The sequence below is a fragment of the Dermacentor variabilis genome, chromosome 10 (genome assembly GCF_050947875.1).
Source record: "Dermacentor variabilis isolate Ectoservices chromosome 10, ASM5094787v1, whole genome shotgun sequence".
Lineage (NCBI taxonomy): Eukaryota > Metazoa > Arthropoda > Arachnida > Ixodida > Ixodidae > Dermacentor > Dermacentor variabilis.
This window is the reverse complement of record NC_134577.1, coordinates 31,514,865-31,531,409: the sequence shown is the minus strand read 5'-3', so window position 1 is coordinate 31,531,409 and position 16,545 is coordinate 31,514,865. Positions and strand designations below refer to the sequence as shown.

Genomic DNA, 16,545 nt, shown 5'->3' with positions numbered 1-16,545 from the left:
GCTATGGACGTTCTTTCATGCCGTCGTCGTCGGACACCATGTGGAAATTGCATAGACCAATGAACAAGTCCATGGGAAGGCAAGGAGGTCGAAAAGACGTCTATAGAAAATATGCGCTGCTTACAGATCGTCTATAGACCTTCTAAATTATTTTTTTTCTATTTGGACAATATTCTAGCGATTCCGACTAGCCTCGGCGTCTCTTGTAATTTAGCTCAGGTTCACCTGCAGCTGACATTTGAAGCGCACGGTTCCGTGCGCAAAAATATTACGGCGTGCCCATTCTGATGAGAGGCGCAGTGAAACAACTGAAAGGAAAAAGAAAGGCACTAAAAACAAAGAAAAGAAAGCACCCACACACCCACACACACACACACGCAGATTAACAGAGAAAGATACGACGTCCAAGACAATGCCGAGGAAGAAGGAAAAAACCTTTGCTCGTTTGATGCATCTCGGCGGCGTGGAATTACGTCCTCTTCGGCAAATTTTCTCGAGGCGAGTCTCATCTGGCATACGCGCGCGTCACAAACACGCTCCACTTCCGGCATTGAAAAAAAAAAAAACACGAAGGCTAATATACAGCGCTGTGTACGATTTGTTCGTGCCATGGAGCTTCACACAGTCACCAGGGGGAACTGCGGCGCTAGTGTCTACGGCAGCTGCAAACAGGGTGGTTCAGTCAGCATGGGTATGATCGCGTGATGACGAGTGGTACATGGATTTGCCTAGACTCCGTCCTTCTAGCTTTACACGGCTTTACTTCGTGACTTTGCAAACTGGTCACATTCAAGAAATCACTGCGCTATAATTAAACCAGCGTCGCTAAAATTGTCCTTCGACGGGATTCGAACACAGGACCTCTGGCACAATATTGAAACCACATCGCCACGGACGCACGGACATGCGGAACCACCGCAATTAGCAGAGATTATGCGTGTTTGCAGAGTATTATTGCCTGCAGCATTTAAAAGATAAGGTATAGAGTGTTTTGAAATTTAGGCCAATGAAAGCAGATAATGAGTGATAAACGAAGCCACAAGAGCGTCTGAAGCCTCAAGCACGAATATCAGACAAATCCATGTACTACCCGTCCTTCCCATGGCGGTTGAAGGATTTCAAAGCCAGAGTTCCCTCTAGCAATTATTGTATAACCCTATGGTCCGTGCCTCTGCTTACGCCCTCGTTTCACCCCCTAGCCGTGTTCTTTTGTTTACTTGTACATAATGATTGACCATGCAGAACTCGCGACATTACAGTGTTGCATCAATTCGGCACGTCCGTGTTACATTGTTTTGGCGACGCGCTGAACCAGAATTACGTGTCGCCGTCTCGCTCGGGCCGCATCTGAGAACTTTTCGTTCGTGACAATTGTCGGCCGGCAAGTTTGGCCTGTGCCTGTACTTACGAGTCGCTCTCGCGCGCAAACGAAAGGTTGATGAGAGAAGCGCTCTTAGAAGAAAGAAGGGCACTTGTCCTGCGAATTTTTCGCTCAGTATTTAGCGCATTCCGATCCATAGGAATCCGTTCCAACCTGCCTGCTTTACGATTCTATACTGCGTTGCAAATACAGACTTCGAGCTTATAGCGGCAGCATGAGGTTAGAAAATTCGCGTAAATACTGGTTTTTAGCGGTTAAACAGGACAGTAGCTATTCAAGCTTCGCTCACGCCTTGCAAACGTTTTAGTCCACTTCACCGGTATGGCGGTTATAACGCTAAACAACGCCCTTACAACTTAATAGAGCCGGCACCTACTCTACAACAGCGGAAGTCGCGTCAGGCACCACTGCGTAACGGTGTGGGTAAATATGGTTAACTGGTATAAGCCAAGGGGGCATGGTACAGGGAACAGCAGGCTTCCGGCTATCCGCGCCGAAGCATCCGAGCTAGCTGACAGGGGCACGCGCGCATAAATTCGGTTCTTTCCGGCCTACCGCGCGCCGCCGCACGTTTTTACGCCCGCACGAGCGTGTCGGGAGAAGAGTACAGCGCCGCTGCATACAACGACGTCTTAACAGCGGAACAACCATAACAACCGCGGCAACAACAATTGCGCACGCACCCCAGGACGAGCTGAAGCCGTCTGCTAGCCGCGCCGGCACGCACGCAGTGCAGACCTGCGCCGGGCTGCCCTGCAAACCGCGTCTCGGTTAAAGCCGTGCAGTGTTGTCGGGGCGGCGGTGCGTGACTGGTGCTCGGATTGGACGGCGTCCCGCCTTGGACAGCGCCTACATTGAATATCGGTCGGAGCTGAAAGCCCCGTGCATTCCCCGAAGAACTCACCGGTGCACTTGAATGACACGCCTGGCTCGTTTCATTCGAGTACGCGAGCGAGTGACATTCGAGTGCCCTGCCCCTCAACGGCGCCGTCTGCTCGCCGTTCTCTATAGAGCAGACGACGCGTGGGAACGGATGTGCGCGCTGTGACGTACGATGCGCATTGGCGACAGCGCAGAAGATTTTACCGCAAGCGGAAAAAAACGTCACTATGTCCGTCGGCATGTTGAGACGGAACGGCAGTCTAATAAGACCTGTTGTTTAACTAGTTGGTTCAATATGTCTGGGAGAGGAACTAGTGCAGCAGAAACTAGCGCGAAAGGAATTACACAGGGAAAAGCGCAAACCAGTGCTTGTTGCACAGTTGTCCGTACATGTTGTCGTTGCTGGAGCCGTAGTTACTTCCCAGAATCGTAAACAGAATTACAGCATCGACGTAGTGGACTGCTTAAGGTAAGTGGTTTCTTTAAGGTAAGTAAGTTGTATACGGTGGCGATGTCACCGTATACAAGTTCTGCAGACCGCGAATCAAAAAGTAATTACAAGCGATTAAAGAATTGTGCGCCATCACTCTAATTATTGCCATGCAAAACAGTGGTATAGCCGGCGCCGCCTAACGACAGCGATAGTCATGATAATGATGAAGAAACCACGAAAACAACGATGAAAGTGATGGTGAAAGCGATGATAATGGTAGAACGAGCGAGAGCCGATGGTGGCACGATGGCGGCACGACGGCGGTGGCAACGGCGAAGACGGCACGTTGACGGCAAGAGGGTTCACGCATCGCGCGGTCTCAGGGTGAAACGTTGAGCGGGCTAAAATAATGTCTTTCACTTCCTGCGACTTGTTCGGCTAAAGGAACAAAAAGGTGGTTTAAAAACACAGTAAAACACGTTGTGTGGCTAGTTGGTGCATAACATTCTATTGTAAGTTTAAAAACACGAACGTGATGTCGGTAACAAACGGAACAGGATAACTAGATAGATGGTCTATACAACGTATATCGCTGTGAACAGTGAAAGAGTGCATCATTTTCATGATGGCAGTCTACGAAGGCTAAAAATGCAAAATCGTCCGTTTATACGCGCGTTTCTCGCGATTGGCCGAGCGAAGTCGCAGCTGACAGCGTACTGCACGGTACTGTAGCAATGGCAGCCCCACTCCGCGAGGAGGAAGAGAGACCGGAGATTACAGCTTCCGAGACTCGTGGCGTGCTGAAAAGGCGGCGGAGGGGCTGATGGTGACCTGCACGCAGCGCGGGGCTACGGAGGCAGTCGGCGTCCGTCTCTCACTCTCGCCATCTTCCAGGCTTTCTCAGAACTGTTCCTCCTCTCTTATTATTATTATTCGTTTGAGAGAGAGAGCGTACGCCGGCAGAAGACGCCGCAGCACGCCGCGCTCGGGTCAGTTCGACTGGGTGACTGGGTCGCTCGCCGTGGCTCTTTCTTTGCCTTGGTCGAAGAGCAAAACAGCACCGCTGCATCATCGGGCTCGAAGCGCGCCGCTCCCCGCCCCTTCGTAAGAGTGAACCCATCGAACCAGTTTTTTTTTTTCCTCACCTGCTTATACTTTTCGGAAACTCGTTATCTGCGCTCAGCGAGCGAGACCGGCGCATCCTTCCTCGCAGCGATACGTTATAAAACGGACAACAACGCGAGGATGAGGGTCCAGTCTCCTCGAAGCTTGCGTCCATTCCAGACCGCGTTGCTGTTGCTCCAGCGTGTTCTGTACTGCCGCCGCTGTAATACGATTGGCTTGTCGACATTTCCTTATCTTCCTTTTCTTTTTTCTTCTTCCGAGTAGTCTCGCATTGGTAAGGCTATACGTTCTCTTCCTTTGACATTTTCATTCTTTTTACCGGTAAGGTTCAGTTTAAAGGAGTGATAGCTTGCGCGAACATGGCAGTTCTGCGTTTACCTGTTTCTGTCGCAGAGAGCGCCAACGTGGCTATCGGTTTGTCAATTCAGCAGAACAAAATGAAGCGCAGCAAGCTCTACATGTGCTTAGTTTACAGGTTATAGCGCCGGTCATGACAAACAGCGTGATTGGAAAGTTTTTTTTCTTCTCCAAGGTATACGACGCACTCACACGAAAGAGTCAGCCTTGAACAGAAGATGTAGATCAAGGGCAGTACTTTAATATTTATAAGGACGAATGGATCAGATGGGGCATCTAATCTAATTCATGCGTGTGCGGTACGGACAACTGAAATAAACAGCAATCACGAATAATCCGAATCTGCATTAACAAAGCTTTTGATTCGGAAGTGCTTTTTTTTACGATTGGCAGGCTGCCTTCGCTAATAATATGTGCAGCATTAGGAATGGCAGAAAGGGGCACTTACAAGAAATCCTGGCGTAAGAGCTTTTTGTGAATACGGAACCAGATGACTGACTCTCTATGAGCATGCTCCACAGGGTGGATAGTTCCGCGTTATCGTCCAACAAGCGCCGCCTTCTTAATACAGTCAGTGAAAGCCACACACACACACACACACACACACACACACGTCCTGAGAAGGTCGAGTGAGAATATGCTACACTTGCTAACAATCTGAGCCCGCATTCGCAAAGAGTTATTGCGCTAGAATTGTCTGCAAGAGAAAATTCCAGCCAGTTATGACGCTGGGCATAATACTAGCGAAAGCGGCCAGCCAACGCGCTTACGAACGAAAAGCTTTAATGAATCCGACCTCCGGTCAAGCTACATTTCAAGCCTAAGCAGAAACAACACCGAATCAACCAGGGAATCGTCAGGTGCTCAAGCCTCCCGAATTCTTGGAATCAGCCAACCAAGCTATAGCGTTCAAGTAGCATGGAAACGCAGACTGCTAACCCCACTGCCTAACTTCTAGCCTCTCTAGCCCCAACCAGGAGCTTTATAAGTCCCTCCCGGTGCGTGCTGAAGCAAGGCTTCCTGATTTCCTCGTATAGGAAGGTGCTTTCGCTCAGCCATTCTCTCAACGGCGTCACGCTCCTCACAGGAAAGGAAAATGGCCGCTGCATTTGCTATACCGGAAGTGTGTATGTGCCTGCACATATGAGAAGGGTGCGGCTCCAACGGAACCCCACTCGAGCGCAGGGTACGGCGACAGGAAGGGCACGCACGAAGAAAACGAGCGTGTGTTCGCGCGCGGAACGCTAATACCCGTGCGAACATTTCGAAGCACGCGTTCACCGTGTCGGCCATCCGCTTTTCTGTGCAGCGGCCGCGGTGGGGCTGTGTGTTGCGGTCCACTCGTGAAGGCGAAAGCTCTTACAAGTGCGCCAATTCGCCACCACTCCGGTCCTTCTTCAAGGGACACCAAAGAGTAGAGTCAGTTAGGTTGTGTTAGTAAGTTCTGCTTCTGCAATAGGCACAGCGGTCATTGTTACCGCGAAAGAAATGCTCGGTAAGGCAGAGAATACGCGAACAACGATGGACTCGTGGCGAAGCCGCCCTCAAGCTTCCGCACCGGCACGCCGTGACGTCATGAATTTTGACAGCGTCTGCTGGCAGTCTAGTTAATTGCTTATCGGTACGGAAACAATATGTCACATCCCAGCAATAAATCGAAGGCACAACTAAGCAAGTTTCGACAACTTTCCTGTGAGAAAGAAAGGGTTCAAGTACGCGAAAATATACATCGCAATTCGGTACGTCACAGTGAAGTATACAAGCGGTGATGCTTCTGCGCGAAACTGCTTAAAGGGAAGCTCCGCCTTTATTTTATTCTGTGACATTCAATGTTTTCACGGCAGATTATTTTAAATACCGTTTTCAAAAGGTGCTTTTGCGCGCATACACTGATCTAGCGTTGCCCCTTTGTGTCCCTTTAAGTTTGCAATTGCTGCCACTGTCATGAGAAATCTAAAGATGGTCTCAATATCCTGCTTGCCTTGACTACTTCATGACCGAGTGATGGGCCGTCTTGAATCGTCCACATTAGGGATTATATTCACAGGTCACAAGCTTAATATTAGGTGGACCACATCTTTAACGACCGGAACCGCTACAGAGGCGCGAACATCCAACTTCTGCATTGCCTTACTCTTTCTGTAAGATATAAAGACGCATTTGTCGATCTGTCTGCGTTAATGGCTAATCTTATCAATCCCGCGAATTCTTGTGTGCCTTATCTGAAGCCGGGCACACTTTAAAGGTCTAATTTCTCAATTAGTGCTCGTGTTCCTATTGGGATAGGCGATAGCGCTATTTCAAAGGTTTCCATCCTGGGGACTATACTCTCTCGAGCGTGAGAGTAAGCTCAGTCAGGGCCCCAACTGCACACAATTAGCTCTCGATGCCGTTTTAACTGCGTTCCGCGCGCGATCATCGCTAACAGCAAAACGGTGCGCAAGCCCAGCCGGTCGCCTCCCGTTTCGAACAGCCAGCGTTCGTTCCAAAGCAAGGGAGCCGGCAATGGTGGCTCTTCGAGAACGGTAACGAGAGCCTACCCCCCCTATAAAGGGCCCAAATTTCGCTCGCCCCTTCTTGGGCGACTGTATACGGCGACGGTGAAGAACGACCCGAAAGGAAGGGACAAGATTTCGCCCGAAGTTCGCCGCTATGTAATTTGCCTTTCTCTCTCTCTCTCTCCCGCCTCGGCCCGACCGCGACGCGCGCTGTGTAATTAGCGCCGCCCCGAGATGCGCTCACCGCACCCCTCTCATTCGCGGATCGCCTGGCCCTAAGCGGCGAGGATTAGCTCGTTTCCCACCGTGGGCTTCTCTGCATGCGACTTTCTTTCCTCTCGTCTCGGCCTGGTCTTCCGTTCGTCGCCTAACTGTAGAGGCCAGACGCAAACTTGCTCTGTGCGCCAGCGCAGACCAGACTAGCAGTGCACGCGCTTAAAAGGACAGCAATTATTAACACCAACTCAGTTTAGACAAGCCAAGTGTTCTTCAAAGACTCTCGTGGCGTTATTCACTTGACGGAAAAGGTTGGTTAGCAGTAGAGAAAACGATGGAGAAACTCCTCCCTTCTTGTATTCCGCGCCCTAACCATGGCGCATTTACGTGAATGTGACGTCATGGATTAGTTAGTGTGATGGCACGAATTATTAATGGCGATGTTGTGACGTCACGGATCCCGCCTCTTGAATTACGTGCCCAAAAGCACGAAGGCGTTACGTCACTGTGACGTAACGGATTATCGTCAGTGTGACGTCACACTGAATCAATTTTTACCGTCGGCATGACGTCCCGAAGGCGAAGCTCTTGCATCGCGAATACCAGCCGCAGAAGCGCGGATACGAAAAACCTGCAAAGTTAACTTTTTGGTCCATTTAGAATGCAATGTAAATCTCGTGTGTCCAAATTCATGAAGTCACGTGGAGTTAGTGCGGAAACTTCAATGTGGTGTCGCCACCAGTACTTCACTGTTGCGTCTTTTCGTGCCTTCGCGCCTAGTAAGATGGGTGTTCTTTTTTTCTCCCAGAATTGTAACACATTACATGCATTACAATTACCCATTACATTATAGTGCATTTCAATTCTCCCAAAGTTGTAACGTACCAATGAAGATTAACTTAATATTCCCCTTTAGCATAACTTTAGGCTAGTTTAGCTTGATAGTTTTAGGGGAAAAAAAAGAACTTCAGAAATACCACCTAACAGTGGGCGTACAGAGATCCTTAGGAAGCGCAGTAACCAAGAAAGCCACAATAGAACTGTTGCAGTTTCTTAAAAGAACCGTCCAGTGTAATCATCTATGACGAAGTAATGAGCATTCCAGTTCTTGTGCGTCTCCAGCGAACTTTATATCTGTCCTATCTTGCCCCTATCTTCATCTTCTCGCATTTTCTCCTCCTTCCCCGGTGTAGGATGGTTCAGCCCTGGCTATATAAACTCCTTGCCTTTCATTTAAACTCCCTCTTTCCACTTCGTGCTATCTTCAAGTATTTCTTTTTAATTGCCTGCCGTATCCATCCCGTCACACGTTCTGAAGGGACAAATACGGACGCCAGCAAAAGACGGGAAAGAGACTGATCGTTGGTTGTACCGGGGAGGAACCTCACTCACCACAACCTAATGCGCGCCCCGCCTTTCCCATTTCGTATCGTCCAGGCGTCGCCGATCCTGCTGTCGGCGACAGAGTGCATCCCCGCTGCGCTCGCGCTGCTATACGACGTATAGTCAGGTTTGGTCGCGAAGCAAGGAAGTAAAGACGCAGGTGAACGGCGCTTGCGCGAGGAGCAGGAAAATCAGCCATTAGCTCCGCAAGTGGATAATGCCCCGCAGCCCCACTTCCGGACGCATTAGCGCCGACCATACACTGGGTCGCCGCTATATCTGCGCTGACCATCAGTGAAAATGGCCCCGCAATGGGCCCTAACCAGCACTTTTGGTGCCGGCGCCGCCCGTGGATGCATCTATGAGCAGCCATAATCGCTCGCTCGCACTTGTATTAGCATAAGCGCCTCCTGTATTATAAGCTAATTATGGCAGGGCGACGAAGCCTAGGCCGGCAAGCTCCGACCAGCGTGTGCAAAGCGCGCAACGTGAAAGGCAAATAACTCGTTCCAGCGCGACACCGGCGCCCTCCAACGTCCGGCGTTGGACGAAAGCGTGCGATCCGCGGAACACCCAGGAATCGTCAACAACGTCGAGGGGGGTCCTCCGAGATGCATTACGGCGGGAGGCTTTACAGACGTGCCGCGAACGGGAATCGAATGCTAAAGAGGCCGGCAGAGCTCACGGCGAGGCTCTCCGTTTCACTGTAAGTGAAGCCATGCCAGGCAATGCGGAAGAGAGTTCCCCTCAACCCTTGCGCGGTCAATATGGAACTCGATGTTGGCAGTGGGTAGCCGCGGGGCCGGCAAGAAGTTCGGTAAAGTATCGACGGCAGACTTTGTGAGCGAGTTTGTGAGTGATTTCGTAACGCAAAACTTAAACAAGTAAAGTGTAGAGGATGTTTTAATGGAAGCTTTACAGTGGCACCTAAAACAGCGTTAGCTCATCGAGAAAGTTTAATGTTGTCTGGAGAGGTTAGTCTTGTAGCAGGGCTGAGTGAGCGTGAAGTCACGCGAATTGCATGGATCTGCGCATGACCCACCGCTGCTACCATGTCACCGGGCATTATCAGTCGGGGGATGAACACTTATTCCAGATACAAAGGGACACTGGCGTAATGGGTTAAGCGAATACCATGCACGATCGCGTGACGTCACGCTTACTTAGATCTGCTACACGGGTCGGACAACGACGGATACATGACGACGTCGCGGCGGTGACGACAACGCCGACAAATACGATGACGGCACGACGACGGCTAGAAGATGACAAGACGACGGCACTATTTCTAGCTCGTCGCGTGTCCGGTGAGGCAAATGGTTCTATTTTCTGGCGACTCATTCTGGCCAAGAAAACACGATGACTATAAACATGATGCCTCGCGCGACGAACGAAGCGAAATCTGAATGACGTACCCTCCACTACCGTCGCTGTAAATAAGTTGGCCACTTGATGCACGACAACTGACAGAGGGGTCCGCCACGACGGCCACAAGCCCGAGAAGAGCTGCGTAAAGTCAGTTCTGCACTGCACCTGAGAGTCTACCTAGCACAGTTCTGACGACGCGTCCGGCAATGCAGAGAAACAAAAATCGTTCCTGTCTTCAATGGTGTCTGAATGATACGCTATAGTTCTCCGTGCGCATCTAGAATTCAGAGACGCTCAAATTTGACTGAAGGCAACCCGAAGATTGTTTGTGTTCGTTGTGGTTCATGTGAAGGTTTCCGACATGTACGCGCTGACCGGTGAGCCCTTTCTACCTGTTTGTGCAGAAGAGCGCGTAGAAGCTGCTGTTGCTCATTGACATTTGGTGGGAGCTAGGCGCAACACCGTATCAACAACAGCGTTCATCGTATCGATATATCAGTGGTCGATAAGGTGAAATGCTGCACCATTGCCATGTGGCCACTTATATCGCTCAGACAAAACGCAAACGGAATATGAAGGACGAATAATTACAGTGAATAAGCCAGTGAGCGATTGCGATTGTACGACACGCCCAGCCATACGCCAAATCACCACTGCTATGCGAGACCAGTTTCTCTTAGGAAGGCGGGGGGAAGTCGCGACAAATTTAACCAAATAAATCAGGACAAAACAGATATCGGCACGAAAGTGGAGGTTTCAAGTAAGTAATAGTGGTCGAACAAGGATTGTAGCTGGAACTGGCGTTTGGACAACGAGACCTGTCCGTCTGGGCAGTAAGAATTGCTGTCCCGGCGAAGACATCTCCCTTTGTCAGAAGGTTGGCTCCAGGGACTTTTCTCGTTCGGCCACTGCTAATCTAAGCAGATTGGATGCCTTCAAGGTGCATCCACTCACGCGATAGCCACATCTGAGCACTGCCCTTGTCACCGTCATTCGCTATCATGAAATAGGGCGGTTCGCCGGAAAGTGTGGCATGTCACACAAGGCGTTACCGAGGGTGCAGAGCGGCGAGTAGCCGCGACTCGTCTCTTGCACGGAGCGGAGGCTCACTCCAGCCTTCCTTGCACGAGTCCTGACGTTTGGAGATACTGTGCATAAGGATAGCCCATCGCTGTGAGACCCGTCGTTGAGCAAGGTTGCCTCGTGGATATTGTTGAAAACTAGTCCCGAACCCCTGATTTAAGGGCGGCAGTGACTTTTGCGCCGACGGGGAACATGGCCAGCCACCGTAATTTGACTTCAATGTCAAGTTCCACTGAATTCTGGCCGCCCGTCGGTACTTCCGGGAACGTTCGAAGCTGCAAACCTCCACGCGTGGACGGTGTGGAAGTAGCGCCCTACGCACCACAATTCCACTTGACGAAAGGGCCGCGCGAAAGGGTCAAAAACACTCCACACGGGGACGATAAAAAAAACCAGACAAAGTCGACGAACTGAAACAAAGGAAACATACACAGAACTAACTCTCCACCTCTCAACCAGCGTCGCATCCTGACGTCTGAGGACTGCTCAGGGCGACGACCTTTCTTAAGCTTTCAAAGCCAGCCGAAAGTATAGGGGCGACGCCACCCAACAAAACTGCTCAGGCTAAAGAGGGAGGGAGACAGAAAAAATAAAAAAATAAAATGACGATAAAAAGAAAACGTCGCATCAATCCAGCGGCTGTGTACGACAGCCCTGCGGTCATCACCCTGCCGCGGCGTACAACAAAACGCCTCACACAACAACGTCGCATGCATCGCCGAGACGGCTGCGCCACGCGTGAGACCCTCTGGGCAACGCGACGAAGCCACGAGACTGCAAAGAACTGTCTCAAAGGGCCACTGTGCATCTCGGCCAAGAGGAGCCGCGCGATGGCAGCCCGGATAGTGGGAATGTCGAATAGCGCCCTGCCACATCCAGCTAGCACAGATCTGGAGCTGCGGGCATGACGTTTCCGCGGCCAACAACAGGCGTCGTCCCCCTCGCCTAATGACAGCAAAACAGCAGCTTCGCCCGGAGATAATGTCGGGGTTTGCGCAAAGACAGAGACGAGACCGGCAGCCACCGATTAAGCTATCCCGGAATGCGGCGGAGTGAGTTTTTGAAAGAAACAAGACGGGGCTGAAGAGGAAGGCGAAAAAGAAATGGGGGGGGGGGGGGCAGGGGGATGCGTGGGCTCCTCTTCTGGGTAATCGGCCAAGGACCGAGGTTTAAGAAGGAAGCGAGAGCAGCGCGATGGCTGCGCGCTTCTTAATTTTTTGTTATGCTTGTTTCCACTGGCCTGCCTTCCCAGGCTGTTGTCCTTTTTTGAGCCGTCCGCACTTCAGACTGCGGTTAACGAACTGCAGCCGGTGTAGACAGGTTGAACCCTTGTCGACTGTTTTATGGTTCGATATGGTTCTGCGCACATGTATTACACGTTTAGAGGAGGCGAAACAAAGTAGAACAAAGTAGAACAAAGCAGAACAAAAAACAGATCAAAAATATGATTTACAACCGCGAGAGATAGATTTTAGGGACAACTTTCTCACAGCTCGCAGAAGCTGTACGATGAAAAATGATGCTCCACTGCATGGTGAACTGTGCGCGACTTGTACACAAACGGGTGCGAGCACTAAACGTATACGACGTTTTGAAATCGTCCGCATTTGTATTGCCGCATATTAGAACTTCACGCAATGCGCATATGCGCGCTTGTTGAGCTCTACAATGGGACGATTTACTAATTTATGTTGATTCTTGATCTTTTTCTGTTCTACCATGGCAGCATTAAGATTTAAATATAGAGAAACGGTGTTAGTCGACATAGTCCAAGTTCCAAATGACTTTACATCGTACACTCAATAAAGAAGTAACACTTCGCGACGTGACGAATATCTAGGCAGGGCAATCGAAGGAACACTAAAAGACGATAAAAGGGAAAGTCAAGGGTTATTTGGCGCAGAGGTGTCAAATTTTCGATCTAGTCTACTTCAAAGATCTCTTGGTGTTGTCCTGTACAGCTGGCAGACGCCACCGAAGATGAGTTGAATCAGTCGGGGTCCGTAAGTGCGCCCTGGTTCATACTAAGTACGAGCTGACGAATATTAGTCGCGCATTTTTTTTATATCATGGCGCAAGAAAAAAAAAAGGAACGAATATCAAGAAAAGAACGAAATATGCAGCCAAAATGCAGGCGTGCGTCAAGCCCATTTCAGTGTACGTCTTCGTGCCCCCCGTGAGCCATGTTTACAGGGACCATTGGAGCGATTGCCTTTGGTATAAATTACGACACTGAGGTAAACACTCCAATATTTAAGGGAAGAAAAGGCAGTCCGACGGAGTGTCCTTGAGGACTTTCCTTGTACTAGCATACGTATTCGCGCGAACCTTACACCGCGAAGTTAGCGACAAATCCACGCTGTCTTCATTCGTGACGCAGGCTGTGACGTATAGTGGTCATTGGGCCGCCACGGCCCAATGACCAAAATCTGTGACGCCGACATAGTGGCAAACCAACCCTGCGTATGAGCGTCAGTTGCAGGGAAATAGAAAGAAAGAAAGAAAGAAAGAAAGAAAGAAAGAAAGAAAGGAAGGAAGAAAGAAAGAAAGAAAGAAAGAATGCCGCAAGTGTATGGGAACAACTAACTAAAACGCACGACGCGGTCTGTCGTCTAGCCCCGTCCTGCCGTGCACAGGACGGGTGACGACTCCTGTTTCCTCGCGACGCGCTGTCGTGTACTGCTTACGTTTGCTGCCACTTCTCTGTCAGCATCGCGACGCTTCTCGAAGGCTCGACAGTGTCACCGCGTCGTCGCAGTATGCCTTCGTGTCGGCGTCGGCGACTTGTCGCCGCCAATTCGTCACGCGCCTTTCTATAGGAGACGCACCGAGCGCCTTGTCCAGCAACCAGTCACGCCAGTTTCTGGTTCGTCACTCCGACATCGGGGTCACGTGCACAGTCTCCGCTTGCTCCGAGTGACAGTACTGAGATCGGATGCCGCGAATTCCCGTTCTGCTCTGGGCACTCGTTTTCCCTCGAGTCCCAAAGCTGAGGAAAGCAGGTCAGTTTTTAAGAAGACAGGAGGTCAACAAGACCCCCATGACGTGGATATTCATACAAAAAATTACTAGAAGGGAACTCTGGTTGAATAGAAGTTGGATAATCAGAGTCACTAGAGTAATTACCTCACACTCAGTGAATCGGTGTATCTTAGCAGCATAAGTAGGCGTGAAGCTTCCTTTCTGGCTATGGCGTATCCTTCTGGAAACTAAAGCGTTGCAGGGACGTATCACGAAGGCTAGACATAATCCTTGTACTAAACATAATTCTCGTCGTGGCTGAACGATCGCAGCCTTCTGGTAAGAGAGAGAAAGAGAGAATACAGAGGAAGGCAGGGAGGTTAAGCAGAGGTAGTTCCGGTTGGCTACCCTGCACGGGGGAAGGGTTAAGGGGGATAAAAAGAGAAATAGAGTGGAAGGGGAAGATAGAGAGAAAGCGAGACGAGCACTAACAAAGCGCGTACGCTATAGAGCGGTAGTGGGCGGCGTTCTTAAAGTCTATCGTTAAGCCCCGTAGACCGCAGGAACCTTAATAACGCGAATAAGGCCTTCAACGCAGATCTTCTTTCAGAGCACTGACCTAAAGCTTTCAGTTCTGATAGTGGACGATTGTCCAACTGGACCAGTACTCTGCACATCACTTGTCTCTGGGCACTATATCGCGGGCAGACACAGATAATGTGTGTGAGCGTCTCTTCGCTGTTGCATGTGTCGCACGTGGGGCTGTTGGACATTCCAATAAGGAATGTTTAAAGGCAACGCCTAGCTACAGACGGTACAGCATGGTCTGTTCACGCCGTAAACAGACCATGGCCGAAAGCTCCCACTGTCTGATAGCTCAAACAGGTGGTTGCAGCTTTGCGAGAGTATTGTCATTATTTGCTGCATCTGGAGTGTGTAAAGCTGTCCAGTGGTCCTCACCACTACGGTCGAAGCCAGTTTCTGAGTTCGTGCTAGCTGTCTTTCCCGCAAGACTAGGCAATTACAATTATAACGCACCAGTTACACTGTAGCCGTCATTCCAACAATATGTTGACCGAGAAAGCTTTTGTGACACTTTCCTATTGCAGGAAAGCTAGCTTTACAGTTTTCGAAAGGCCACCACGTTCGGCGCCCTTTTGGAAACGACAACCACCGCGTGAAATCCATACCCTTCAATTGGACTTCGTTGATTCACGAAAGAAAGTTACATCGCCGGGCAACAAACTGCAGTAGAACGTTGAAATGTGGCACGCTACTCGTAAGGGTAGCGAGCTTAAGTTCTTCTCGTGAGTTGTTGTATTCGTGAAATCGGTAGAAAAAGAAAGAAAAAATCGTGAAAACTTACCCGTGGCTGTCGACCAGCAATATCTCACTGCTATCCACACCATCCATGGCGACCAGTTCGCGCACGAAGATCTCGTATGGGCCTTGGAGGGAAAAAGAAAAAGAAAGGAACGAAGAAAACTGTTTACCGAGAGGAACCGTGTTAATAGTACTCGTCACATTTGTTTCGCCGTTAATAATAGTCGTCACATGGATTGAGCAACAGAAACATTGAAAAAATTCTGCGGTTAGTTTCATTTCCCCGTTCAATCACATAATTATTGCTGAGCATATAATTACGTTGGGCTGTTGAGCGTTCGGCCGTGCTGCGTAACCCGACCGCGGCAAATACATTTAGAGATGAGCGGGGGGTAAGCATCCTCGCGCAATCAGATTATGTGTACATTTTGAGAGCCCCAGGTTGGAAAAAAAGAGCTCATATATTCACATTGCATTCGTAATATACACAAGACCATGAATGTAGCCTATTCATGGTTTGTGAACCGAGAATGCGATGCGAATGCATGTACACATGTGCTATGGAACATTATGTTTGTGTACCTGCAGTGTGATATCTAGCACTTTCAAGGATGACAAAATCAGAAGCCTCGTGCGCCCTCCTCAGGAAAATAATAATAATAATAAAAATAAAAAGCGCGTAAGGATTGTTGAGGTTAAGTAACGCGGTAGTTGCACGCGGCACGAATCGTCGCAATATGACGAGGAATGCAGAATGTCGAGGAAACGCCCATGCAAAATCATAGGCCGTGATGACAGCCTCGACACTGGCTTTCTGGTGGGCTTCTTCTTTTTTTAAATATAGCCACTATATATAAAGGTTTTTTATGTTACTTTGTTCTCTTCGGGAAGCTGCACAGATGTTTTACAGTCCAGCAATGCAAAAGATATGCGACTAAAGCTTTTCCAACACACTGGATGCGGCTGCATCCCTGATACAGTCGCATCCGCAAAGTATGGAAAAGCGAAACACGTTCACGTGAGCGGGATTCTTGCCAATTTCGGAGGAACTCGCGACCGGTATCCCTCCGCCGCCGACACAACGGCCGCACACGAACAAACAAATATTTTGGTGACCCTAACTATACAGCGACGTAAGAAAAATAAAAAAAAAAGGAAGAGAAGAACAAAAGTACCTATATAGCGAATCCAGCTGCGGTTCGCATTAGCTCAAATGAGTATCAGGGGACCGCTCCATTACAAAAGACCGCGCTCGGAGGACGCGGACCGCCCGGATAAATGACGCATCAATCACCCCCGCTTTTTCTCTTTTAATGGCCACCTGGCAAATAAGATCATACGTTACGCTTCCAACCGGGTTTCCCTCGTACACGATACGCGGGGCGAATAAACCGATAGATGACAAGATAAATCTTTGCTTGACCGGTTTCCCAGCGTGCACCCCGTACCCCACAGACGCCGCCTCGCATCTCCCTCGAATTTCTCGCTCGTCTGTTTTCTTTGCTTTAAACTTCTGTTTCCTTTTAACCCGCAGT

The 16,545-nt window shown here is 49.8% G+C and overlaps 1 protein-coding gene across 1 annotated transcript in view; it reads right to left on the bottom strand.

Moving 5' to 3' along the window:
* Positions 1–16,545, bottom strand: part of LOC142560256 (uncharacterized) — a 70,567-nt gene that overhangs the window by 15,687 nt on the left and 38,335 nt on the right. The window contains exon 5 of the mRNA XM_075672212.1: positions 15,054–15,135. Coding sequence (XP_075528327.1) covers positions 15,054–15,135 — 82 coding nt within the window. The remainder of the gene's footprint in view (positions 1–15,053; positions 15,136–16,545) is intronic.